Source organism: Parus major, chromosome 12, assembly GCF_001522545.3.
Source record: "Parus major isolate Abel chromosome 12, Parus_major1.1, whole genome shotgun sequence".
In the NCBI taxonomy this organism is placed as follows: domain Eukaryota; kingdom Metazoa; phylum Chordata; class Aves; order Passeriformes; family Paridae; genus Parus; species Parus major.
In genome coordinates this window covers 104,349-132,335 of record NC_031781.1, presented here as the reverse complement: position 1 = coordinate 132,335, position 27,987 = coordinate 104,349, and the positions used below count along the sequence as shown (strand labels likewise).

Here is a 27,987-nt window from a genome sequence, read left to right as displayed (position 1 = left end):
AAATAGTAGGTCAGACATGTAAAATCAAATATTAACACTTTTTGTACATTTTTTTTAAAGTCTGTGCATTTAAAGGCACAGGTTTGGCTTTATTCTTTTTCCATGCTTTAGAATTTTGAAAAAGGAAGGAATTTTTACTGTAAATAAATAGTTTACTGGGTGAAAAAAATAAGTGCCACGTAACCAATTTTTTCTAAAAATGCAGAAATAGAGAAGATATGGTGGTGTGGGGGTCTCCTGCACACGTGCCATTTTCATGATCTCAGTTGATCTCAGTTCTCCAGTTGCCCAGGAGGTTAACCAGGAGCTGTTGGTCTGCTCTCTCCAGTGCTGCACCTGAGGAAAGTTCATTGGGATCATACCAGGAAATGCAGGCAAAAACAACCCTTTTGCAAGGGGCAGTGATGAGGTTACTGAGGTACATCAGAGAAAATCCATATTTTAATATGTAGCTGCTATGCAGGACCAGTTCTCTCTGCAGTTGCCTCCATGGACTTCCCAGTGAGATACTTTCAGATTTATTTCTGTCAATTCCTGGTTGGAAGGTATTTCCTCCTCCCCAGGTTTGTGCTGTTACTTCAGTGCCTTCATAACTTCTCTGACTTTAGATTTTCAGGAGCGAGTTCAACGTGGCTGATCCTTCCCTGAGGATGTTTCTTGGCTGGTTTTGGTACCAAGGGTGGTCTCAAGCAACCCCAGAGGGCAGCACGAAGGAGATAAGTGGTTGATACTGCAGCTGCTGCAGCACTCCCGTGGGTGGGTCAGTGTTCCTACTGAGCTCTCGATTTTGCACATTTCCTCAGTGCACACTCGTTTCTCACCCACCAGTGTTGAATTTGAGGGGTAGGAGATGCAACTTGAGGCAGCTGAAAGCAGAACAGAAGACAAGGATGTGTATCTGAGGGGAGAAATGTTCCTGCTTTTCGAGCATAGGAAGATGCAACCCTGATTTGTGGCTTTGTATCACAAGCTGAGCAACAGAGGGCAAACTTCAGGCTGGTGGGTGCTGAAAGGTGCTGCCCAAAGGTTTCTGTCTGCTCAGGGTGTGCAGAGAACCTCCCTGCTGGGACACATTTGTGGTACCCCAGTGGGAAAAGTTGAGAAGAGGAGGGAGGGGCTTTGGTCTAGAGCAGTGGGTCCCTCTGCAAATAATGGTCAAATAATGAGCTCACTTAAGTCCTTAAGCCATCAGACACAGTCTGCCAGAAAATGCAGAAGCTGCCATTCCTGAAGAAGGGGGATTTGCACTGGCTGTATGATACTTTGTGATCTGTACTTCCCAACCTATTTTGTGAGCCTGAATATCAACAAAACCAGTGAAATTCTGAGGAGATGGTGTGAGCATCTCCCACACTTATCTGGAGCTCTTAAATGTGCATATGTGATCTTTCACAGCTTCAGATTGGTGTGTTTCAATTCCTGCAGTTCCTAGAGGAAAAAATGCCTGTCTGTTTTCATGCATCTGAACATTTAATGAGAGAGCTTGCCTTGCCTGATTGTACTTGTCACAGCACTGTTTCACCAGCAATACAGACACTAATTTGTGGCTGTCCTGATAGCACAGAGCAGAGACTGGCTCGTATTGTAATTTAAAAGAAAGAAAGGCTTGTGGGCATGAAGTAAAATGAAAACACTTAAGAAATCATACCAAACTATTTAGCCCTTCCTGAGTATTTTTCTGGCTATGGTCTGGTTCTGGCAGGTGCTCTGTCTGCAAGTGTCCTAGGGAATCAAAATTAAAGGGAATGAATATTTTAATTGATCCTTCAGTTGTGCAGAAATAACTAGATGGTCTCGGTTCCCTAAATAAGGATAGAAAAATGTGTGATCAAAGCTGGTCATGTTCCAAATTACTGGATCACTGCAAAGAGCCTTCTTTCTTTAAATAGCCATCCTATTAGCTGAAGAATGGTAGAACATCTCTGGAAGGCATTTCTGTGACTCTAAATTATGACTGTGTAGGATCTAACTCCCTTCTCTGAGTCTGACCTTCAGCTGCCGAATTTGGACAGCCCCAACATGAAACACCCTTGCTGAGTCTGAGTGAGATCAGGCCTGGCCAGCTGAGATACTTTTATGCAATGGATTGTAATGGAAAACAGCCTTTTGGTGCAGAAGTAGCAGGTTTCTGTCCCTGCACACTGCTGGGATGCTTCCTGATATGGGGCAGCTCAGCTCAGCACTTCAGCTCTGCAATAAGGGCATGGTTTTATGCCCATATGGCCCCAGTTGTGTGAAGAGCCACAAAAGCTGCCTGCTGTTGGACAGGGGCTTTAACTGGACAAACATTTTTGTGTATCAAGCTGAAATAGCTCTGTGGTGCTCCTGCAAAGCCCAGCAGCCCTCTGGGCTGCCCCTGGTCAGCAGGGCCTCCAGGGAATGTTCTACACCAGGGCATATCAGCTCACTTTATTTGCAGGGCTGACTCCCATGCTGAAGAATTAATTTTAAACCAGCCTTTACCTCCTACCCCCATGGCACAGCTGCCTTGTAAGCATGGAGGAGCCACCAGGCAGTTTCCCTTCAGAGCAGGACCAATTTTACCTCTGCTATAGATTCATGCCAAGGCTTTCTCTATAAAACACTCAAGAAGGGTTTCTAAGTGTGAAAATACCTGTTTTGTTTAGCTGCCAGAGCACTGCACATCTATGGATCTTTAAATTAAGAGGGAAGAATTTTTGGTTAAAGTAACATATGTTTATTTCTCAACATAGAGATCTGAAGCAGGACTTTACAAATGCAGGTTTGATACCTCTCAGTAAGGTTCCAGAAACATCCTTAACATGGACTTAAAGTGCATTTTCCTAATAACTGGAGCTCTCTTTCTATTAATTTTTATCACAAAAAGTAATAATAAAAAAAAATTAAAAAATGAATTGTTGAGCCAGAGTATGAGAGGAAATATATTTTCAATATTCATGAAATGCTCAAAAAAACTGCTTTCTTTTATTTGCTTAAACAGGGTGGAGTAGTGAGTTTTGTGGCTGAGATCACCATCACCAAGAGGGATGAGGTGGTGATGTAATCCTAATTTAATGTTCATAATTTTTTTAAAATCCTATGAATTTAGTTTCAATTGGAAGAGAATCCTCAGAGTATTTTTTTTCTTGCACATCAGCCCACAGGTCCCTCATTACCTTGTGTGAAACATCTGCAATTAAAATTCCCTCCTGAGCATGAACATTTTTGTCCTGGCCTGGTTGCATCTGCAAGCTCTGAACCTCTCCCAGCCATCATGATGATGAATACAAATAATTTCATGCTTTTATTTGTCAGCACATTAAAGGGCTGGAACAAGAGAGGGAGTTTAATTTGTAACATAATTGATTCTTTTGTGAATCTGTGATAATTAAATGTGCCTACATGGACAGGCAGCCCAGACAACACCGTCCTTACTCACTGAAAGCAGAACTGTTGCTTTGCTTCAGAGCAAACTGTGGGTAAAATTTGAGGCAGAGCCCTTTTTAGTGCCAGCACTGAGATTCTTCTCAGCTCCCTTCAGCTGTGGCCTGCTGCTGACCCTGAACTGTCATTTGCAATAGGACTAAAATGCCACCTTCCATGTTTTTCCTGGAGCGAGCTGGCACTCGTGACAGCCGGATGGGAAGTTGCCTGATGTGATTACTGTGAGGGGTAATAGAGAATAGACATTCTGAGTGTCTGAGGAAATGCTGCTTTCTGAAAGCTTATATATTTGCTTCTGGTTGCAGATCCTTCCTATCAGCAAATCTGAGGAATGCCTTTGTCACACTCTGTTGCTTGGCCAGGATTAAGCCCCAAGTGTCCAGATGAACCAGACTAATCCTCAGACTGTGCTGAATGAACTGTTTGTGGGCCTGTTGCATAACAAGTTCAGGGAGACCGGCTGGCTGGAGGAGTCCTTTCCAACACCCCTGGAAAGCTGCTCCCACCCCTTTGTCAGGGGCAGCCCCCTGGCACAGGTTAAATACAGTGAGCCCCAAGTACCCACACGCCCCCCGGGAGTGTCCCACGGAGGGCTCAGTGTGTGGCTAAGGTTTGCTTTGGACACCCAGGGCATCTTCCAAGCTGTGAGCCTGTCTTTGGGTTATGACAGCAAGCAGAAAGGGGTCAGATTGTTGTTCCTGATTCCTGAAATTACTGCAGGCTCTACTGTGTAGAAAAAAAAGTTGTGCTTTCCCCATGGAGGAGCCTGGATCACCTGGAGTTGTTCCACCTGACCAGGCACTGTCCTGGGGAGGGAGGTAAGGAAGTGGCCACTGTCCCTCACAGAAACCTGGCTCGGGCTTCACATATTGACACAGAATCACAGAATATTCTGAGCTAGAAAGGACCCACAAGGTCCACCAAGTGCTTAAGTTAAGAGAATGGCCCATCCAGAGGTTGAACCAACAGCTTTTACTACCAGCACCCTGCTCTGACCAGCTGAGCTCTCCCCTTGCCCCTCCAAAGCAGAGTAAAATACCAATGTGTAGAGAAGAGACAAGGTCCAGGAAAGGCTTTCAAAACAGACATGTGACCTTTTCTTCCCCTACATCATGAATTGGCTCCCACAGAATTTATTTCATGCAGGTGGGAAGGAGGGTCAGGGCAAAGCATAGGAGATATTTCAGTTTCACTGAAATTTGCTCTTCTGTGAATGGGTTGACGTGTGGCAATACCCATATCCAAAATCATCTCATTCTCACTGTGCTGGGCTGTAAAAACAGGAGTACCTCCTAGACAGAGGACCAGAAAGAAAACCTAATCTCACACTGGGGACTGAGCAGTTTTATTTTTCCTTCCAGAAAGTCAGATGAGACCTTGTTCAGCTTCTATTCCAGTGTATATCCATGCTGTGTAAATAAATTTGAGGTGAGGGCTTTTAAATGCAGTTTTACAGCTTGTTTTGAAAGGTAATGGGAGAAGATTAACAATATAAAACTGCCACAGAAACGGCTGCTTATTATCATAGGCTTGACCTGAAGATAAACACAACCTGGAGGTAACAACAGGCATAGGGGCTGTGGGGAATTGATGCAGGTGAAGAGCTGTTGAGAGCTGGGAGATGTTTGTGTCTGTACACATGGGCTAAAGTAGAATAAGTGAGCAGAAGAACATTTCCAAAAATAGCCAAGCAGTCCCTGCAGTGTGTGATGCACAGCACATATTGTGGAGGTTGCTTATCTTGTAAATTATTTCTCTCTATTATCATTCACAGGACAGAACTGTTTACAGTGTGCACTGCACCATTTTGGGCACCTGCTTAAGTGAAAATTTAGAAGTAAATGTTTTTGCTTTGTGAGTAATTAAAGACCTTTCAGCTATAGTAAGGACACTGCTTCATGTGCTGCTTTCAAGTCAATTGTAGCATAATTTAAAACTGCTGTTGCATCCTAGCCTGCACTGCTGTCTCATTGCCCTTACCCGTGGGGTTTGAAAGCAAGTACATTCTGTAGAGATTAAAAAACCCAAGCATATTGTGTCTGCAAAATTACATGTTCACACTTAAAATCAAGGGACTAAAGCATCAGATTTAAAAGCAATTTAATCAATAAAGGGTTATTTGCTCTAAAGAGTAATTCAGGACCAAGAGGACCCTGTAGTTCCAGCAATTTCTAGACCCCACTACAGCATTTTCACTCTGCATTTTGTGTTGTGGTGAAATGACTGGAGCTGAAGAGCCAGCTGGATTCGGGACATCCATCACCTCGTAAATGCAGTCCTAGTAGTTACAATGTTCATTAGAACACCATGTTTCAATTCTTCTATTTGTGAATTAAGAAGTCAAAGCTGCCTTTTGGACCTGCAAAAAGTCTGCAAGGCCTCTGGGATGGTATTTTGGAATTGCCATGGCGCACCAGTATTTAATGAGGGACAGAAGACATGAGACTTTCTCCCCCTTGAACTCTTGGCCTGCAGCAAAGCACTAAAACTGCACATTTCTGTTGAGCTGCCCCTGTTGAATGTGCTGCTGGAGCCTCCCATCCCAGTCTGAGCAGGCAATTAAAGCCTGAGGAAGCTGGATAAAAAATCAAGCATGGAGCTGGTTGGGGAGGGATGAGTTCCCCCACTGTGAAAGGCAATTAGCTGTAAATCATACTTAAAGAGTTTAATAGCACAATATACAGCTCATCTTCCCTTTGCCTGGGTGTTTATACACTCAGAGAAATAGGTTGCATGTTGCATATTGTTGTTTATTTACTGGTCTGGAAAATACCTTCATCAACAAATTCTCTTCAGAGATGATATGACAGTTGGGCGATGTGTCAAATCAGCAGGTATTTACTGCTGATGATGCAGGAGTTGGCCTAGGCAGAATGGCAGGTTGATTACACGGAAGAATTTTCTTTTTCCTTCCCATTTCATATTGGATGCTTTGCTTTTTGTGGTGCTCTCTCTGTGTCACAGCCTGTGGGGACTCTTTCCTTTCACACTGCATTCTTCTCTCCGTGCTGTGATTTCCTAACTTCTATGTTAAGTGACAGAGGCAAGGGAATAAAACCATCCCCACACCTCACGCTAGTGAGAGTGAAGAAATAAATGAAATAAATATCTTTTTTGCAGTGATTACAAAGGCCTCCCATTATCCCTTTGCCATGCTGGAAGTATTCTTCATATGGAGTTTAGATTTTAGCAGTTTATGGCATAACTTCCCATTTAGCCATTTAAAATGTTGACTTTGAGTGACCACTGACCTGGAGGAAGGGGATATTAAATTAATAAAACTAATATTGTAATTTGGGCTTCCATTTTCCAGATTGCTACCAATACCAAGCAGATTTTTTGGACCTAAAAGTCATACACTGAACTGAGACTAGAAGGAGTAGCAGGAAAGACTGAACCACCTCTGATCACTACTGGCCTTTGCTGCTATTTTAACACTTTGTACATCAGAATTCTTCTAATATAGCTCATGACTTGCATGAAGATGAAAATGTTTTTCCTGTTCCCTCAGAATTAAACATTTACATCTGCAAATGGTGTCTTTTGCATTTGTAAATTTTATCTTGTTAATATTTATAAATCCTTCAACTAAATAATGCTCATAAGGCATTAATGTAGGTTTTCTATTTCCTTACAGAGTGCCCTAATATAGCAAATACAGAATCTGAGTTAGAATGTGCAGTTAAAAAAAAATCTTTTACTACACACAAAAGGAACAAAATAATTGGAATGTGATGTGTTTATTAATCTTCTGAAATTCACTCTTTTCCTTCAGTTGTTTAAAAAATATGAACAAAACAGCACAGTGGTTCTGACTCTCATCAGCTGGGATTCCCAGCTGGTGGCTGATAACAGCCATTGTAGATTCAATGGAACTGTGAAGGTTTTTACAAGTGTTGGACACTGCTGGATGGGGGTTTTTTTTTGCCTCATTTTCCAGTGTTTCTGCCTTCATTTAATTTACTTTTGCTTCAGCAGGATCACACCTGCTTCATTATTCAGCTCTTTATCAAGAGCAACTCTTAAACAAACCATACTGGGAAAAAACAGCTGAAAAATGCTGCTAATAATGAGCTTCTTGGGGTCTCGTGCCCTAAAAATCTTGTTTATCCATATGTATACTCCTACAACCAGAATACTCTCTCCGTGTCAGGATAAGGCAAAGTCCCTAAAGATGTTTAAACCTTTTTCTCAGGGAAGGCTTTGTGAAAGCTGCTGTATGTTTCCCAACACTACAGCAGGATGAATTCAATGCAACAGTGCTGAAAACTGGCATTAGGAAAAGTCTGTGCAGACTGGCCTAAGTGTTCTTTAGCAGTGTCAGGTGAAATAATAACCAGTCTGCTTGGCTGCAGGATTTTAACACAAAATGCCAGGTTTACATGAACAGAAAGCAGCAGAGATAGGCGTGACTCTCAAAGCTAAATTGTTTCCTCTTTCGTCAAGCAAAGGTGGTTAAGTTTTATCTCTTATGTTCTTACAGGAGCTGGGTATAAATACTGAGCTATTTCAGTAGAGCCTTTGTTCCAGCAGCTGTCTCAAACCATTCAGGTTATTCTGCTACTGTCAGCTCTGTGGTGGTTTTATCCTGCATGAGGAATTATGGCACTGTGCTGCTTGGTTCAACCTGAAAGGTCATTTGGATTACTTATACTGAAGCCTTTCCATGCTGCAAGCCAAAATTGTACATCCATGTTGAGCCTTTTATTGGAAATCATAATCTTTATCTATTTTAGTATAATTAATTGGAAAATCCATATTATTTATTACCATTTAAATAGACTCAAATTAAGAGGCTGTTTCCCCCAGAAAACTTCCACTCATTTTTGAGATTGCTTTCTACTTACAGAGCTTTAGATTTACAGCTTTTTAGGAACATTTCCCAAGAGCTGCACACAGATTTGGGGTTTATACCTGACGTATGTTACGCTTTAGCCATAAATAGAGCAATAATGGTAAAGATCAGCATCCTCCCCCATTCCCATGCCAGGAAGTGGGAGCTGTGGCAGCTGCTGAGCAGGCTGCTCCCTTGGAGCTGATGTGCCTGTTGTTTGAGCCCATGGAATATTAGTATTGTTTCCAAATGGACTGCTGTAGCTGGGCTTTGAGCCCAACAAATTAAATGGATCAAGTTTATATAACTGCTGTGTTGACTGCATGGCAATGAGAGTATGGGTGGATTTGTTCTAATAAACCCACTGGGGTACAAAAAGAGAGAATGGTGGAGAGAAGAACTTTCAAAACATGGCTAATGCACCAACTAATAGTGTGTACTTCAAATAAAAATTACCTCCTAAATTCTTTTACCAAAGCAGCTAGGAAGACTTAATTTCATTCTCATGCTCATTTTTGTCTGGCCTCTTGATGCTAGTATGTCTGACCACACTTGATAGAAACGAGCCAAGAGGAGATGCTTTCCGTGCCTTTGTCTTTCACCCAGAGGGAAACGTTCTAATGGCTTTGGTAAATGGATTAAATTGTGTTTTGAATGGTGCAGACTTGGAACATTCAGTGTGTTTCCGGGTGCTTCCCTCACAGAGCCTGACTTGCTCCAGGCGTTTGTTATCCATCTGGGATTTTGCCAAACTCCTCTCCTCTAGCAGAGCTGTTCAAAGCTCTGGCTGTGGTGACCAGACAACCAGACAGCCTGGTTAGCTGCTTTTAGCTCTGAATTCTGCTGCTTTTCCTCTTATGCAAAGTCAGATCTTCTCTGCTTCCTTCACAAATGCACAGGGAATTGTCACCGCTGAGGGAGAGCTGTTCTGCCAGCTCCAGCTGTACATGTGAGTCAGCATGTTCTGGGAGCATAAATGCAAGGATATCTTCTCCAAAATAAAACCCCCTGAATTTTTTTTGAAAGCTTATTGCCTCCCTTTTGCTTTTCATTTCTCATGTTTGTGGATGACCTCATGTAATGCTTTCTGTGGAGCTGGAGTGTGTGAGGACATGGGCATGTGGAGCCCTCTTAGTACAGAGTTGAGTTTTCTAAGGAAACTGTATTCTGGGTGGAGAAAATCTGGCATGCAGTTAGAATTAGTCTGAGTAAAGAATGAATCCCTGAGATTTTTCTATGGTGATTTTCTTAGTGTGATAAAATTCATCACAGGCAAGAAGTTATTTCTGTTTGAAAACTTAGCCGAAGTGTCAGGGCTTTATTTGGTTTAAAAGAATTAATCCTTAATTTTTATAAGTGAAATAATTGAAGGGTATATGTACTTTCACCACTGTAGCATTATGCCATGGACAGCATATGCAGGGAATTTCAGCAGATTTCTGCTCTAAAGTGTATCTTTGATTTTGCATGGAATATTGTTGCAGCAAGTGCCTGTGAGGTTTGAATTCAGCATGCTTCATTTTGAATGTTTGGGGTTCTTTCTTGCTCCACTTATATTTGTTTGCATTGCAGGGAGGGTAAATCCGGGTCTGTGGGCAGAAAGGTTTTTGTCAGAGCTCTTAAGGTTGTGTTTTAGGGGAGATGTAGATGAAGGCCAGCCTTGAATATTCTGTCACAGAGTGGAAACATCACCTTTCCTCGGTGTTAATTGCACCTCTTCCTTTCAACAGTCCTACACTGGAACTTGCTCTCAACAGCCCTAACACAGAGAGCTGTGCTGCTACTCTGGTGTGTGTCAGTGTGAGTGCTTTCTTCAGACCTAACCAAACCCCAAATCCCAGCTCTCAGCTCTGTGTCACTGAAAGACAATGGCAGGAACTTTCAGCTCCTTCTCTCTTGGGAATGGCTCCAACTGACACCATCCATTCCAGGAAAAAAAATCAGAATCTTGGGTTGTCTATCAGGTGATCTTTCCACATTGTTCAAAATGTCCTTGTTTGCTGGGAATTTCAAAAAGAATCCTCATTTCAAGGAAATACCTCCCACCTGGGCTGTTTAACTGTTTCATTCCTTGTGGGTTATGGGGGAGGTTTTGGGACAGTAGAAAAAGGGATGCTCTGAGTATTTCTCCATTGGTGAAAACTAATTTGATGACTAAAAAAACCCACACCACAATAAATACCTTCCTGCTATCAATACCTTAATCCCAATAACTAGAATGTGCTGTAAGTAGATACATAATATAAAATAAATGTAGGAAAACATCACTGTAGAACATCAGGACAGGCTCTGCTGGCTTTATAAGCAAGCTGAAAGCAAAATGAATGATCTTGTTTCTGTTGAGCACAGACAGATGCTTTGTCTACACTGTGTGGAAAGAGAGCCATGTAAATAAAGGTGTATCTTGGTTGCCAGTTTTATGTTACTTGTTGAAACTCATTGTGGTAGGTAACAAAAGCCTGTGGAGTGATGTGGGAGAGAAGCTTTTGGAATAGCTGTTGAGCAAGCAACTGATACAGTCTGGACACACTCCACTGCTTGGGCAATTATTATGGTAAATTTTGTGCTCATCTCCCTGTAAAAAATAGAGGATTTTGTGCTGTCAGTTGAGAGTATCAAATACTCAGAGTTGCACTGAAACAACTGCAGTTGATTAAAAATTCTTAATTTCTCTGATTTTTTGGTATTTTTGGTAGGAAGAAAAATAATGGTAAATCAAGTATGTCTGAATTTATTGAGATTAAATTTTAAACTGATTGAGCAATACTTCACATTTCAGTTACTTTGCAATTCATAATTTAAACAAAAGATGGCATACTATCCAAGCTTGTGATCCAATCAAGGAAATGGAACAGGTTTCCAACACTTCTTCTTGAGCTGCAGTTATCTTCATTTTTCTTCTGTCTCTAGCAGGTCAGAATTCTCTTCCTAGAATTAAACTCCAGAATTCATAGTTGATAACTAAACATGGAAATGCTTGTCCTCTACTATTTCCTTTGTGGCAGTGGGGTTGCAAACCTCAGTGTCCTGGTTTCATGTTACAGGCTTCAGGCCCAAAGCAATGCTCATGGTGAATGTGGTGAGGGGTTTGATACTATAAAGTATTCTCTATGTCCCTCTAGGACAGTAAATGGATTTCAGGGGCCTGCTCTCTGTACATCACATTTGAATGATGTTCTCTGACACTGTTGAATAATTCATAGGGGAGAATCAGAAGACTGAAATTGATCCTCATGGTTGCTCAAGAACTAAATATCGGCAGCACCTGAGAAGAGGCTTGGTTGCCAGGTGCTAGGTTGTGCCACCTCTTGGTTTCCCCTGCTGTGCTCTCTTACCCATTGCCAAGTTTGGACCTTAAGCTTAGCTTTAACTTTGGTTTGGGATAGGAGCTCAGATCCACAGGCCATAAAATGTTGCTCATACTAAAAACCCCCTGAGGATTCTAGATGGCTCCCCATCTCTGAAACAGCCTTTTCCATCTTCAGCTGTGCTGTGAGCCTGTCAGGCTCATGCGGATGGAAGGGTTTCAGTTGTGGTTTCCATAGAACAACCCTGACTGGAACTACATCCTTCCTCTCCATCATCCTTTGCCCGTGGTTGCTGGTACCAGGAACTGGCCGTGCTCTGCCACCAGTCACCCCTCTGCAATCCCATCAAGAAAATTAAGTGTTTCTTCTAACTCAGTTTTCTGGCTTCTTGGCAAACAGAGCTTTGAGCATGCTAGGATAAATTCTACCCTAGAGAAGGAGGAAATCCCTCTGGTCAGATAACACAAAATACAAATTGATTAAATTGCCAGTGCTCTTACAGTCCTGTGTGTGTGGAGGAGGAGGAGGAGGAGGAGGAGGAGGAGAGATTGGAGTCCCTTTGAGTCTAGAGCAGGTTTCCTGCACATTGATGAAGATAAGTAACATTAATATAAAGTGATTCACTGAGTAATCTTAGGTGGATGCCAAAGATTATTCAATTACAATGCATTCTTTGTCTCTTTTATTGCCTCAGGGTAGTATTATTTGCCAAGATACAAACTGTGAGTTCATAGCATGGGCACCTAGAGTGGGGTGTGGGGGGAGGAAAGAACATGTGATGGTAAAGCAAATGAGTTCACATTTCAAATTACTTCCCTAATCTCCAGATTGGTTAGCAGCTTTCTCTAGGACACCTGAGGTGGTTCTAGGTGTAAATTAACTGTTTGCATTTGAAAGAATACCTACTCTTAATTGTACCACGTAATTAATTAACATAATGGATTTTAATTTTCCTTTTTGTCTAAGATTTAGATGAGATTTAATTCATTAAATGTTTTCTGTGACAGGACAAAAGGTCAATCTAAATTTTAAAGTGAATTTTCACTTCAGTGAATTTTCACTTCAGCACTACAGTTTATTGCAAAATAACATTTCTGTTTTGAGTGTGAGAAATGTGATTTCTTTTGCCATTTTTGCCTTTTGAAGGCAGTGATTTAAAATATGCTTAGGTTTATGTATAGGTATCTTACCCCACACCTTGTGGGGCAGGTGATGGTCAGTGGTGTGTGGAAATACCCCTTCAGAGGAAGTAAAAGGAGGGTGGGTCAGGCTGCCCTGTCTGTGTGCCATTCAGTGATACCATTCTGTTCTCCCCTTAAAGCAAGACAGATCCTTTGCTTTTTTATCCAGATTCAAATCAAGGACTTCAATAAGTAACAATTTTAGAAGATGAAAAGTTTGCACCCTGATATCTTTAGTCAGTATGCACTTGTGACAAAGGATAACTCTTGTTATAAAATTCAGGAGTTATGCATTTCCAAAAGGAAACAAAATATATCCTGTTCATCTGTGAACAAAGATCTACTGTGCATACTCATGTGCAAATTGTTTCCTCTTGGTATTTTGCTAATGGTGCCTAGGAGAGATTTAAGGCAAATCTGGGTGTTCCCCACAGATCTAACACTGGGGACGCACATTTCTTTCCATTGAACATATTGGCAAATGTAATTGGTTATCTGCACCAAAGCACTGGAAAGAGGGGTTTTCCTGGTCCTTTCTTCCCTTACCACACTGTACAGGTCAGTGTGATTAGTAAAGGCAATGTGAAGGTGTCACACATGCATCTCTGTGCTCTAGACTGGCACACTCATCAGGACTAGTGCCAAACAGCAAATACCTGTCTCCTTAGCTTGGATTGATCACTGTAGTAATAAATGCCCTGCTTCTCAGTCCCTGATGCATTGCATGTAAAATGCAGCAATGTCATTTAGATTTGGTATTTTCTGATTGCTTCTTCCCTCTGGTTTAACATGGGTAGAAAAACAACGCAATGTTATCTTACCCTTTTACACCTCACCTCTTTTTGCAAGTTTGGACAATGATGGACAGTAGGTATATTTTCAGATTATGATTGGAATTGGGAGCTGTCTGGAGCAGGCAGTGGGACAGTGGGCACACACTGGTGCTCTGTCACAGCCTTGCCATGCCCAGAGCTCGGGCAGGATGGACACAGGTGCCCTGTCTCTCTGTGAAAGCAGCCTGAGCTGCCCAGGCTTTTTTCTGAGAGTTCAGCACATTCCATAGAGAGGGCACTGGAACATGCTGTGCTACCTTCCAGGCTCCAGTCAGGAAACAGGAACAAAAAAACTCCTTTTTTTATGCTCTTCATTCCATGTTGGTATTGAGTGTTTCTCCAAGGTGTGTTGTTCTTGCTTCTGCTCCTGTTTTTGTTTACACCACTCAAGTTTCTATTCCCTATAAAGATTACCATGGAAAAAGTCAACATTTGTTTTCACTTTCAGCTAGGATTGAATTTTTATGGTTCTTGAGTGTGGTTCATGGACCAAAGTCAATAAGTGGAGGCTGAGCTCTGTAAGCACAGAGTGGTGTCACACACACACAGCTGTTCCCTGTACTGTGTCTGTAGAGGGTAACCTTAGCCCAGAACTCATTTTGCTGCATGATCACTGCTGGGGAATATGGGTTTGTTGGTTTGGGTTTCCATTGTGATCACTCTTTTCACTCTACAGAAAGCTTCAGCCGAAGGCTTCTACAACATTTTGTGGAAAGGGACACTGATGGTGACAGTCGCCTGCAGGATCAGTTGAAGCATGTGCAATGCCAAAAAGAAGTGTCTGTAAATATTCCTGCATTTTAATCAAGTTTTGTTTCTGAGTACGACAGTGCATCTCAATACTGATGGACTTGACAAAATGGGAGTGTAGATAAATATTTGTCTAGATATAAAAGTAATTGGATTGCACAGCCATGCACTAATACAGAAACCATGAAAATATTTTCATGAAGTGCCTTTAAATTTAACTTCATTAGGTAAATAATAAGACCTCCCTTGTAACCTTCTTCTTACTCATGTGTTTAAATATGCAGTTTGTGAAAAAGTGATTTCTCTACCTTAGAATTGGACTTTGGTAATTTTTAAAATTATTATTATTATTTATAATAGGAATGCAGTGATGCTTTTCATTTTACTGACAGTTTAAACTTGGTGGTTGCTATAAAAATAAACAACTGTAACATAGTCTGTGCTTCAAGGAGAAAAATTCCTTGGTTTCAAATGGTGCTTGCAGAAAGGCACTCATGGAAAATATGTCCTTCTGCATGACACACACTGCAGACACGTGATCTCTGAGAGCAGCACATTATCCTGAGCCAGATGTCACAAATGCTGCTGGAGACACAGTTCTGTCCAGAATCTAAAGTAGCAACATTCAAGTATTTACTTCAGTGCTAAATAGCAATTATGTTCCCAAGCTTTCAGCCATTTTCTGTGGGGTTTGTAATTCTTTTCACGTATGTGTTCAAAGAAACACAATTCTGTATTTTTTAGAAGTAGAAAATACTAGTAAAAAAATGTTAAAATCAGTCATGTGTCTTTCTACTTGATTTCAGTGTGCACAGTGAAGCTCACTCATCTCAGTAAATGTATGAATTGTTCAAACAGGAGAGAAAAAAACCCCAAAATATTAAATATCAAGTAAACATAATCATGCTTTTCTTGGGGATGGAGAGCTTTTGAGATGTTGATGACATGAAGCATAACTAAGCATTGTTAATCTCGGCTGCCATTAATCCCAAAGAAGCGTTTTTTACAGAAAATACATTATTAGTACCATGAAATGAAAGCAGGAAAAACAAGGGAGCTCTGAGGAACTTTCTGGTATGGAATATTTTTAAATTATTATTTGGGTTGAGTTGGTTTACACAGGGTGTTCAAGAGCATTAACTGAATGTGTATTTTCCCCCTGCATTATTTGTATCATCTCAATGTGTGTTTACTGTCCAAATTCATTGCAAGATATTTTATTCAGTAGCAATTACTTTTTCAGTCTTTTATTATGGCTGAGTAACAGTCTGGAAGAGGGAGCCCATGGTTTCAGCTTTCCCTCTGAGATCTGGTGGTTTAGAGCATCAGGATATTTTCCTTTCATCCTGAGTTTCTCCATCCTGATCCCCACAGGCTCAATGCCCACCACCCTTGCTCAGCAGTGACACCAAACACACAGTCTCAGGAACCTAGTGACCTGGTACTGCAAATGTTTAGGTGTGTCCTGGACTATGGGAACTCTGGATTCCACAGAGAAGGTGCCACCTCACATGAGGAGAATGAAGGAGCCACCCTTGTATGTATTTCACTTGGAAAGGACAAAGGAGTTTTATACATATAATGGTATCAGCAGAGTTGTAATTGCAGTCACCTTGTATTCCTAGTACAGAGTCCTGCCTTTATTGCCCCATGAAATCAGATTAGAGATTTCCCTTTCTCTTTTACTCCATCTATGATTTCTGGTGAAGAGAGTGGCTTTCTAGGCTTCCAGATGAACTTATTTCTAAGGGGACTCTCTTGTCAGCCTCTGTACTGTCTTTGGGAGATTTCCAAGAATCCACTATCCTTCCATCCATGGATTTATGAAAAGGAAATATTTCCTCTTGAAGAACCACCACTCAGTGCTGACTGACCTTTCTTGCAGTTTCTGCTCCTCAGGTATCATTTCGCTGCAGGGGTGAGTGGCAGTAACAGTGACAGCTGCAGAAAAGCCTTTGCTAAATTCTTTTCAAAGGGAAGTATTTGGTATTTTAAAAAGTTCAGTGTGCCTGTGGATCTGTTATAAGAAATTTTAAATCTCTTAATAGTGTTATAATGAAATGTAGTTATCTAGTTATGGATTCATTTTGTGGAAAACCAAAACTGTATCTTTCTGTGAGCTGCATTATGGGAATCAGAGGCAGGGCCAGAGGATGAGCACATGAGCTTAGAAGCAGCGTGAGCAGCTCTTTCAGAGCTGTCTGAGAGACAAACCTAAGCTGTGTTCAAAAATGCTCTGCCTAATGTTACTTTTCCCAGTGCTGTTGCTGTGGATCTAAATAATAAGGCAGTGTTATAGTGCACCACTAATACAGTTTACAATAGCTTCTAGCACAAGTGAGGGTTTGTAGGATCAACTACTGACTCTGAGGGATAAAACCAGGTCAGAGTAGTGACAGCAGGGTATTTTCAGTCAGGAATCCTGGCTCTGGTCTAATGGTTTGACTGCAGTCTCAATGCCTCTTTAGGCATTGTTTCTCTTAGCTCTGAGATTTTCTATAGGTGCTTCATAACTTGCTGTAGTTTACAGGGTTGACTGGTTTGCATGCTCCAGCCTTGGTAAATCAGTGTATCTTAGCATTTTGAAACCTTGTTATCATGTGAAATTTCCCTTTTTGTTCCAAAATTGCTGCTCTTATGTAAATCTTCTAGCCAGGGTATGGAGAGACTTTGCTGGAGAGCACAACTTTTCTCTGGCAAGGTTTCTTTTGAGGGCCAGCAACACACACTGATCTTTCCTCCCTCTGTAGAGCATAGCATCTTGTTTGTTTTGTGGGAGGGGATAAAGAAGCAGAACATGTAGATAGATGTACAGGAAGATGTAGAACTGTTTCACTTTTAATTCTCCCGCTGATCTGCAAGGCAACTGAGAGAAGTTATTCTAATTTTCTTCCTCTGTTGCACTTTATAATCTTTATGCTTCAGTATTCCTATCATTCACACAGCAATAATCTTGTTTAAGTTTTGTAAAGGTGAGGGGCTTTGAGATAGATGGATGAAAAGTACCACTTTGGGTCTCCAAACCCTTGAAATCAGTGAAGATTTCCTTTGCCTTAAATAGACTTTGTTCTTTGGAGAGCAAAAGGGACTACAAAGATTCATTGTTTTGCCTACTCCATAGCAACTGACAGCATAAAGCCTTTTCCCAGATGTGTTTGTTTAAAGGCTTTATAAATTCAGTTTAAAAAATGAACTGAAATTGTAGTTACTGTTTTTATGCTGATTTTTGTGTGATGACATTAAAAAAATGAAATAATTTAGTACAGAGCCATGGAAAATACAGAAATGTGTATGAGAGAAGATAAATACACTTTCGGGGGATACAAAACTGGAATGAGTACAGGAGCATGTTAGCTTTTGAAGAATTCCCTGTCATACTTGAGAATTCCATGTAATTCCAGGTCATGTGGGAGCATTGTGATGCTTTATATGGTTGGAGGATCAATTACTGTTCACTGATAATTCTCACTGTGCACCAAAAGAGAATAATGTGAAAGAGGATTGTGCTGTACATACTTGAAACTTATCTATCCCAATCTTTTTTACCGAATACTTTGTTTACACCTGTACTTAGGTGTACAGGTAAACATAGGTGGAGGGAGAGCATGAGAAACAGAATTCACCATGGGAGGCAGAAAGTGGAGGATCCACATGGGTTAGCATTTTTTGTTCATTAATACCCCTCCAAATCCCACTGTGAGAGGAATAACAGGTATTTTGACCTGTATATGCAGTTTATTGTACAATGCTGCATGCCTGTATTTATACTCTGCAGGAAGAAAACTACTCCCCAGTAGTTTCTTCTGGGTTTTTTGTTTTTTTGGTGGTGTTTTTTTTGTTGTTTTTTGTTATTGTTGTTGTTGTTTTTTTGGTTTTTTGCCTGTGTAACCCTTTGCATTTATTCGAGCAAAATGCAAGACAAATGCTTATTTTTCAGTCTTTTCAGATCTTGGAAATAATGGTGATTAAATGTGATTAAGTTGGGAATTACCTTTTAAGTAGGGTCATAATTACTGTAGATTTAGATGGCATATTGAACAAATTGCTGTTTGCTTGTAATTACAAATTGAGTTTGTTGCACTCTGGGGGTTTATAAACTTTGTTTTAGCCATTAACACATTAAATAGTGATTTATGTAAATTACTGGATAAACCAAAATTTCAGTGTTGCATTTAATCTAAGGTTTAATTATATTTCTGTATTAGAAATAAAATAGGGTTAGCTTTAGCAGGGAGGATTGAATGGTCTGAGGGAGTCATTCACTGCTGAGATATTGTCATTTGAGAGTGCTGCTTGTTGAGCAACTGGCTGGAAACTGCAGTGGTCCAAAGTGAATGAAGCAGCAGCTACAGTGAGTGAGCTGCTTGTCACAATAAGCTCTTCCTGTGGTCAGTCAGCCCACTTGCTTCACAATTATTTCCCTCATACTTCTGGGCTGGTCTGGAGACTGTAAAATCATGCTTTAGAATCTTTGTTTACTTGCTCTTCAGAGAGATTTCACAGGTTCTTCATTTTGGCTTAAGTCAAGTTGATCTAATGAAGCAAAGATCACTTCATGTTGTGCTCTAACAAATTGCTGGGAATAAGCATAGTAGGACATGAAAAGTTACTTTTTGACCTTCTTACACTGCACTACATATTTGTACAATATCTTAGTGGAAACTATTGCTAGTTAGCAAAAAAGCAAAATTGCTAGTTAGTCAAAATAGCAGCAGGAGGACAACAGAGACTATACATCCTATTGATTCTGCCAAAGCTTCCTATGCAAAGTGCAGAGTAATAAAGTGCTATAGAAGCCCATGTTTGGCTCTGCATTGGTAGAAGAGCCTCTCCTGCCCCTGTCTTCTGGGGCCTGAAACATCAGCTCTCAGAGGTTCAGCACCTCTGCCATCAGGACGGCAAAGAAACTTAGCTATGTGCCACCAAAAATTGTCCTAAGAAGTCATAGACCTGGAGGTCTGTTCTAAATCACCACCTGAGACAGGGTGGATTGTGCAGTGTGGATTACAGTTGTTGTTACCTGAGGGAAAATTGAATGTACACTATTGATTATGGTTGAATTAAAATGGTTTTGGAATGTTGAAACATTCACAAAAAATCCCTCCAAAAATAACTGCAACAGGCTGCCTCGACTCAGAAACCACAATGTTGTCTGCATAGTGCAGCAAGACTTTGTTTTTCTGTGTTTAATTCTCCTTGTTGAAATACATGTGAGATCTTAAATGTGTAGATGATTTGGGCATTTAATCTCTACTTTAAATTTTAATGACTTATTCAAGCAAGAAGTGATCTAACAAAAACTGTACCAGAATGGCTGAAACTAAATTGGGAATTTTGGATGCTTGACATTGATGGGGGGAAAGCCATCTGTAGCAATTATCCACACAGTGTTTGGAATGGGATGTGTTTGTATTGCTTGGTTATTTGCTGATCTAGCGTGGTTGTATCTGTAGAAGGAAGATTGTGTTTGAAGTGGCTTCAGAAAAGCACATTCTTCAGAAAATTCTGTGTCTGGTTTTGAGGTCAGAGCTTTCCAGCCACCTTTTCCAATATGTCTTCTTCACAGCCCATGCTGAAACTGTCTGCACTTGGTTCCTAAATGGAAATTGGTTTCTGAATGGGAGGTTGACTTTTGAGAACTGCTTTGAATTTGTCTCTGCTTTGTCTCTGCTTACAAGGAGAGATGAAGCTTGATGCAGGAGGCATTGAGTCAGGACCAGAAAAACGTGGGGTTGTGGATCCCAGACGTTCTGCGGGTATAACCATTAGATGTTGAAAGCGTGCATTACCGCATAAATAGCATCTGGTTAAAGCCTTGCAGTGACATTCCTGTGAAAACAGCCGGTGAAGGTGTGTCATTCCTGAACGTGTTTGAGTTTCACTGAAAGCTAGTTAAACCCAGGCTTATTGGAATCTATGCCTAATGCTTCCTTAGGAAACTGTGCAAAACGCACGCTCCATCCAAATGTTTAATAGGGGTTTAACTAAAGTTGCCTCGATTCTTTTTACCACCCTGAAAGACGTGATCAGCCCTCATGGGATGTATAAATACGAGGTATGTCTAATGCACAGCTTTGCGCCATGCTCCTCCTTGCATCCGCTTCGCCTGAATGAGATTCTCAGTTCGTGATAAAGTTTCCCCAAATACAGAGACCGGCCAGCGGAGCTTTGTTGTGTTATTACAGGGTATGAAGCTGTGGGGAGGGTGTTGGTACTTTGTTGTTGGGGGCCCGAGAAGCCCCCGGACACGGCGAAGGGTGTGAAGGGAGCCCTGGAAGAACCGTGGCCGCTGGAGCCCCACCGAGAAGCCCCCGGGCCCGGTGAGGGGTGTGAGGGCTGCTGGCGTGAGGGGAGCCCTGGGAGCCGCGCTTTTTCAGGGAATCCCGCCCTCCACGCGTGCGCTCTGCCCGCTTCCCTGTCCCTCCGCCGCCTGCTGAGGGGAGCGGGCGCGGGGCGGGGCGGCCCGAGGGGCGGCTATGGTGGCGGGGAGCTCCCCGCCCGACGCTACGGCCCGGCCATGTGGTGCCTGCACTGCAGCTCGGAGCGGACCCAGTCGCTGCTGGAGCTGGAGCTGGATAGCTGGTGAGCGCTGCCGAGGGGTGCAGGGGTGGCCCCCGCGCCGCCGCTGCCGCACAAAGGGCTCCGTGCCTCCAACGCCTCCGCTGCTCGGGCTTGCTATGGGGCGGTGCGGGAAGATGGGATTGGGGGTGTCCTGCTGGCGCTGGGGGCACCTTTTTGTCCCTGGGGATTGTCCCTGCGGTCACCCCTATTGTCCCTGGGGGTTGTCTGGAGGTTATTCCCGGGATCGCAGCCGCGATTTCTGAGGGTTGTACCTGGGGTCAGCCCCGCTGTCCCCGGGATATCTCCGGGTCGCGGCGATCGGGACCTCGTTCCCTGTGTCCCGGATCGGGAGCGGGGACAGGCGGAGGCTCTGTCTGCCCTGCAGGACCGACGGCTAAATTATCTCCGTGGTTTAACCGCGGCGTCCCAAGCCGCCCCGCTGCGCTGTGCTGGCTGTGGGTGACAGGCAGAGACATAAATCCAGAGCTGTGGCAGCAGACTGTGAGCTGACCTGGCGTGTGCCGCTCCAAACACCGATGTGTAAACACTGCTTTTCGGGAGGGAGAAAGGAATCACATGATTTGTGTCAAATTAGTGTAGGTTTTACTGCAGAGCTCTGGTACAGGCTGTTCCCGGTGTCTGGGGCCAGCCGGAGACCTGGCCTTGTCCTGGCTACATGAGAAGGCGTGTCAGATGGGTAAATCAACATTTGCCACTCGTGCCCTCAGCCAGGAAATAAAAGGAAAGAAAAAAAAGTATAATTTAAAGGTCTTTGAAGTACAGATACTTGAATAAATGACGCAGGAGAAACAGTGAGTGGTATTTGTCATGTTAAAACATACAGTCCCTATTGTAATGATGTTGTTAACAACCAAAATAATGTATGTCAAAAGTACAGCAACACAGAGCTCTGTTCATGAGCTATCTGAAAACTCCATGCACAAACGAGTTTTTTGGTGTGATGCTGTGTGTGAATTTATGGTAAACTAAAAAAGTTATCCTGCACTTGCAGTGCACTTGCAAGATGAATTTATCTCCAATGCATCATGGAAGTTTATTCCATGTAATTCAGCCAAATGCTTAGCTGTTTGACTGTTAAAAATTTTTCAACTTAGCTAAAGATAGAAAACATCTTAAATTGGGTGTGGGCATGTTTGGAATATAAAAGGAGGAAGTGACTGGATTCAGTGTAACTATGTATGAATGCAACAGTTGCTTTTCTAGAGAAGAAAGGCAAAATGTTTTTTGATAAAGTGTTTCATAGCACAGTTTAGTCACACGTTTAATGATCCTTCTGCCCATTTTTTACCCTTAAGGAAAAGAATAATGTAAGTTTCCTGTGTGGACTTGGTAATGTTTGCATAAGTGATGTTACCTTTGCATGGCTTGCTAAAAACATAATTCATAACAGTTACTTTAGTGACAGATTTGCCTATTGCACAGTAACATTCTGTTATTCATCATTGTTTCAGACTTTTTTCCTCCGTTTGTACATTGCTATGCACTTCCTTTCAGTTAAACTTGATTATTCTGCCTGATGTGCTAAAAGAGGAAATGCTGAGTACTTAGTTTGGACAGTTGTGTTTAACTGTGTCTATTCCTGTGGCAGATATCCTTCATATAAATGCAGAATTCATTACATCTATCAAGTGCTTTGGGAGAACTATGGCCATGCTGAATAAAATGACCCACTTTCCATTTTACTTCTACTTTTGTACCAGATTTGGTTTTGCTGTTGAGATGGCTTATTCTAGTTCCTGAAAGATATTGAGAGTGCTGTTACAAAGTAACAATCTATGTTCTCAATCAGCTGGGCTTTTTTCTTCTGATTAAATAGAAACTCATAATAGAAGTTCATATTTCTCATGTGAAATCATCTATCATCCTTTGTTTTTCCTATTTCTACTAATCTGAAATAATTCATTATCATCCAGGATACTGTAATCCAAGATTTGGAGCTAACCAGTGAAAGCCATAGTGCTCTGTGAACTGAATGCTCTGAAAAGCATTCAGTTTCTTTGCCCCTTTAGAAGCCCTCTGGGAATCCTGGTGCAGTTAATAAACAACCTGCAGTTCAGTTTCATGGAATAATTTGCAGCTTTCAGGCAAGGAAACCCAGGGATTCAGTTTTTCTCCTGAAAAGTGTAAATACCGAGTAGAACAGTAACTCTGATTTGTTGTTCCTGTTAGTCTTGTATTGGAAAGTTGCGGGGACTGGAGCGAAGGAGTGCCTGCTGGGCAAGGAGACCTTCTCTGCTGAACAAGGTGCCTTCACCAATGGTTTGCAGGGTGTTCCTCTGGAGAAATGGAAAGTAATTTCTTAGGATTTCATGGCCTTATATGTGTTTTTTCACCCTGAGACCATTTCATGTTTGCAAAATGAAAAATCTTTCAAGAGAATCTGTTCATATGGCTGTAGAAAGTGTTTCTCCCATTACTGTGTCTTCATGAAGAGAATAGTTTTCTATTGCTTGGAACCTGGGATTGTTTCATGCCTTTGAGGGCCTTAAGAGCAGTGCAAGGACTTTGGATGCAACAACTTCTTTGAAACAAGAGTTTACCTTTACACTGATGATGTTTTCCCCGTAGTTGAAAGATGTCAATTCAAGTCTCCAACTCTGTGAAGAGGCAGATCTCATAATAGTGTAGCTGATTAGCGTATTTGGGTGATTGCTCTAAAGATGCCTGCAAACTGTGCCTGCTCTGAACACCAGTGAGAAGGAGATGAATAATAAAAGGTGGCCTAGAGGTAGTCAGTGCTCTGATGGTGAATGCCAGCACTTGTGGATGTTACCTGTAGGTATTAAACAGCTGCTCACATACTGCAGTTCTGTGGTATTTAACACCACTGGTGTTCAAAAGCCAGCAAAACCTTGGGATGCAAGTGCTGGAAGCGAGGAGCTGCTTTCTGAATGAGCCTTCCAGTTCCTGCAGGACTCTGAGAGGTGCAAAGGAGGGTTTAAGGTACTGTATTTTTGAATATTGAATTTTTAAAGAAGTCATGAAGCACCACAGCCTGAGTCTGGTTTGTTGTACCTTTTCATTGCAAGGATTTACCATAATTCATAAAGATCTTTCAGGATGCAATTTTTTTGCTTCTTCAGCATTTGCATGGTTCTTTGTCTGTTGGACCCAATGATAATTTAATCATTAATTTCTGATCAGGCATATTTTAATCACAGCAGCTGTCAATCAATTATTTCTTTTCATATTTATTTAATAACAGAACTACAGGAGACCTCAGAAACTGTAACCAAGGTGGAGCCCTGATTGCTCTGTTTGTTACATTAAATTGGTGAGGATGTGCCCCTAACCCAGACACTGCCTCATCCACAGAGCAACTGGAATTATGAGGAGGTGGATCATGAGTTAAAGGGAAAGTGTGTTGGTGTATTGCTTTTATGACCCATGCTTTGTTTAGATGTCATTTGTATTTAAACAGGGTATGGGCCACAAGTCAAATTCATATTCCTGAGTTTGCTGCTTTATTTCTGTTGCCTCGGAAGGCTGTGTAGTTACAAGAGCAGAATCAGCCCAATGTTTGGAAGTTCACTTTTAGTATCTTGTATACTGCCATTTTTTGTAAAAAGTTATGTAAATACTTTTTTTTTTTTAATTCATGCATCTCTGTTATGCAAAAACAGTTACTGATCATGGACTTTTTTAGCAAGACTTCTTAATCAAAAATATTTTACTTACATTGCCCTTTTTGTGTCTTCTGGGAATCCATTTGAATTTTATTTAGGTTCCATTTAGGGTACAGACAGAGATGGCAACTTCACTGCACTGCTGTGATTTGACTCCAGGTTTCCAGAGAAGAACAGATGCTGCTTTAATCCACTGTAGCACAAAGCCCCCCAGTATTATGTTAAAGGGGAATGCAAATTTAGCTAAATAAATCCTTTTGCTTCCTTACAATAGACAAAAGACGAATCATTCCATGAAATAATTGTAGAGACGTCTTTTATAAAAATAAAGTGAAAAAGACAAGCTTTGGTATGATAAAAAAATCAAACCATTCTCTCCCTGTGAAAGAAGCAGAAAATTAGAATGACGGCTTTGATAGCCTTTACTACAGGAAATTGATGTATTATATCTGTTAATCAGATTCTTTCAGTAGTTCAGTGTCATCCCAGTTAAACTTGTGCTTACAAACAACGGACATAATTCCCAGTTGCTTTCTCCTATGCAAGCACAAACAAAATGCCAGTTATGATCTGACTTCCATTCACATCAGTGGCTACATACAGGGCATGGCCACAGAAAAAGAATCCTAAACTTTTTTTTGAGGGATTCCATTATTTAGTCCAAAAACTTCCAGTTGCCCCTAAAACTCACCAGTTTAACAAGGATGGATGTGTCATGAACACAGAAAAAGAAAACCAACTTCCTTCAGTTCATTAATATATCCGTGACCTTTCCAGTCATCCTCACACAAGGCAAAGGCAGCAAGAATGCAAAGTTGATGTGTTTTCTGTCCCAGGGAACGTTTGCGGTCAGCCCTGACTCTGTGCTGCAGGAATGTTCACAGTTTATTTTTAATTTAGTTTTCACTCTGCACCTTTATGGCAGAATGGACCTAGATCCATCACAGATCACATGGGGAGTTACAAATCGCAGTGGCAGCTGGACCCTGAACTGGATTTGACTTGAGTGTAATGGTGCTTTTTAGCCTGCAGTAGGAATGGTTATAGGAGAGATCCTTCAATTGTCATGGGTTCATGTGGGGATAGGCCATGTCAGTGCCTGCACAGAATTCCGAGGGTATATCCATGTGTAGGAACAGATGATTTAGTTGGATGCTGTCCTGCTTTTAAAGATAGTACCAGAGACAGGGTTTCCCTCCTTGTTTGGGGGTTGTGCTCAGGAAGTCATCCTTCTAATGAGAGGGACAGCGGTGTGCCTGGTCCAGCTGCAGTTTCAGGGATCTGAGTACAGAGAACAGGCCTGCATAAATCCCTGATCTTCTGGTTATGTTACAGCCTAAGAATGGATTTTCTCTCAATCTAATCATTCTCTCAATCTAATCTATTCCTGATTGAGAACAATCTCTGTTCTCAATCAGGAATAAAATTATCTTTATTTTTCTTTCTGTGAGGTTCCTAATTATCATAATGTGCTGTGAATCTGCTGTTGAATTTCCATTCTAGAGGTGTCTGGGGTGATTCTCATGCTTCAAAGTTACCTTTTTGCAAGGTGTTAACCTCAGCCGTTCTTGGATTCATGAAAGGAAGTTCATTATTTTTTGTTTATATTTTTTTTTCTTGTATTTTACTCTGTGAGTCTTGTTTAGAAGATACCAGCGATGTCAAGGATTTAGTAGAAACTAGTTTCAAGAAGGAGCTGATTTTAATACTCTTAGATTTGAGAGAATGGGACTTTACAGCTAATAGTTTCCTGTTAATACTAGTCATTAATGCCTTGTGAAGTGAGAGAACAGAGGATTATTTGGACTTAATGGAACTTGTCCCAAATGATGACAATGTGATGCAAACTTGTATTCTTTTTTTGTTGTTAAAAAGTCATTAAGATGCTTTTGATTAGGTTAGCCTAGAAGAAAAGTATTCCAGGTCTTCCTACCACAGTGCAGAATGTTACACAAGACCATTTCTCACTGTCTTTGGTTGAAATTTTCAAAATCTCTCTTTTCATAATATGACATTTTCATTTCACAAAATGGTGACCCTTGTTTTCAGGAGCTGGGCTTCTACCCCCTGTCTTAAAGGACACTTTTCCATTGTGGAAAGATCTGTGAATTTTGCCATGATGAAGAGCCTATATATGAACAAGAGTTACCTAAGTTGAGTATTTTTAGACTCACGTTCTGTTGTGCAGTCTCACATGCAGCCCCAGCTAAGCCAAGCTGCATCGCCATCACAGACACTGTCACAGAGTATTCCTGAGCTGGGAGGGACCCACAGGGATCCTCAAGTCCAACTCTAAGTGAAAGGCAGTGTGGAGTGTTGGTGCTTCTGGGAGCCAGCAGTGCTGGGCAGCTGTGCTGCACCCAAAGGAAGCTGCAACATCCCCTGCACCACCCAGAAACCATTCCTCTACTCTGTGTGTGCAGTAAAAGATTTCCAAGGCAGGAATTACTACCTGTGTTGCTCTTTTATTGTCACCAGCAAGGTGAGTCAGAAGTTCTATTGAAAGCCTACACTTAATTCCTCTCTGACAGAGAAGGAGCTGTAAAATGTATAGAGTCAGCATAATGGGGAGGAAATATAAAAGGAAGGAAGTTTGTGAATGAGAAAAAGCATCTGTCAGCTCTTTAGCTGGTTTTAGAACTAAAGGTTGTGAGCAATCTTTTGAGGTCTCATTCCTACAAGAGTGAAGATTTGTGTATCTTTGAATATATCTGCAATACCTTCTGTGTTTGGGCACATTGCCTTGAATTGAAGCATCATCTAAAACACTGTCTTTTCCACCAAGCCCTATACTTCCAACAAAAAAAAATCTATTAATTGGTTTCCTTAAACACTATGTTCTGTACACTTTGGTATAAGCCGTGGGTGTGCAGCAGAGGATAAAATCTCTCTTTTATGAGGATGCCTGTGACTACACAGGTGAGCAGTGCTCCTGTTCCAGTGAGTTACACCGCCTCTCTCCTGGCATGTGCAGCATGCTCAAGGCCAGTCCTGCTCTCACTGCCTGGGTAACACCCTGAGCTTCACTGGGAGCAAGAATAAATGCTGTGTACTCATCCTTTTCTTTCCTATCTGCTGAGAGTTTCCCATGCCCATTTGCACTTAAACATTTCAAAATTAAATTGTTTCCCCGTAGAGAAAACTGTAGGGTTTCATTCTCTTTTTGGATCGTTTTTTTTCAGACTTGGCACAGCAAAGTTGGCAGTCAAAGTGGAGGGTTTGTGCAGTGATTAAAATGGAGTGGGACTTCTATATTATATATTCTTCCAGATTCAAATAGATCAGTGAGAGATTTCTCTGATCAGACTTGTAACAGCCCATCCTCCTTTTGGACTGGCTTTTTAAAGTGTGTTACTCTGTAACTACAGAGGGAAGTCAATCAACCAGTAGAAGTTGAACAGTCCCTTTCTAATTTTAAAAGAAGATAATTTTGGCCAGTGTCATGGAGTTACTTTACCTTTAAGAAAG

The 27,987-nt window shown here is 41.5% G+C and overlaps 1 protein-coding gene and 1 long non-coding RNA gene across 10 annotated transcripts in view; one reads left to right on the top strand and one right to left on the bottom strand.

Annotated features, from left to right (window-relative positions):
* Positions 1–27,987, top strand: part of IQSEC1 (IQ motif and Sec7 domain ArfGEF 1) — a 277,486-nt gene that overhangs the window by 199,372 nt on the left and 50,127 nt on the right. Inside the window, exon 1 of one of the 9 annotated variants that reach the window (XM_015640642.3) lies at positions 20,760–20,893. The exons of 6 other annotated variants lie outside the window; for them this stretch is intronic. In XM_015640642.3, the coding sequence (XP_015496128.1) occupies positions 20,829–20,893 (65 nt within the window). In that variant the 5' untranslated portion in view covers positions 20,760–20,828. Of the gene's footprint in view, positions 1–20,759; positions 20,894–27,987 lie in introns of those variants that run through there. 2 more of the 9 variants (XM_015640643.3, XM_015640646.3) reach the window with 2 other exon arrangements.
* Positions 18,478–25,604, bottom strand: LOC117245075. The gene is made up of 2 exons (XR_004499269.1): positions 21,145–25,604; positions 18,478–20,140 (listed from the first exon to the last, which is right to left on the bottom strand). It is a non-coding gene; the product is annotated as an uncharacterized LOC117245075 (long non-coding RNA).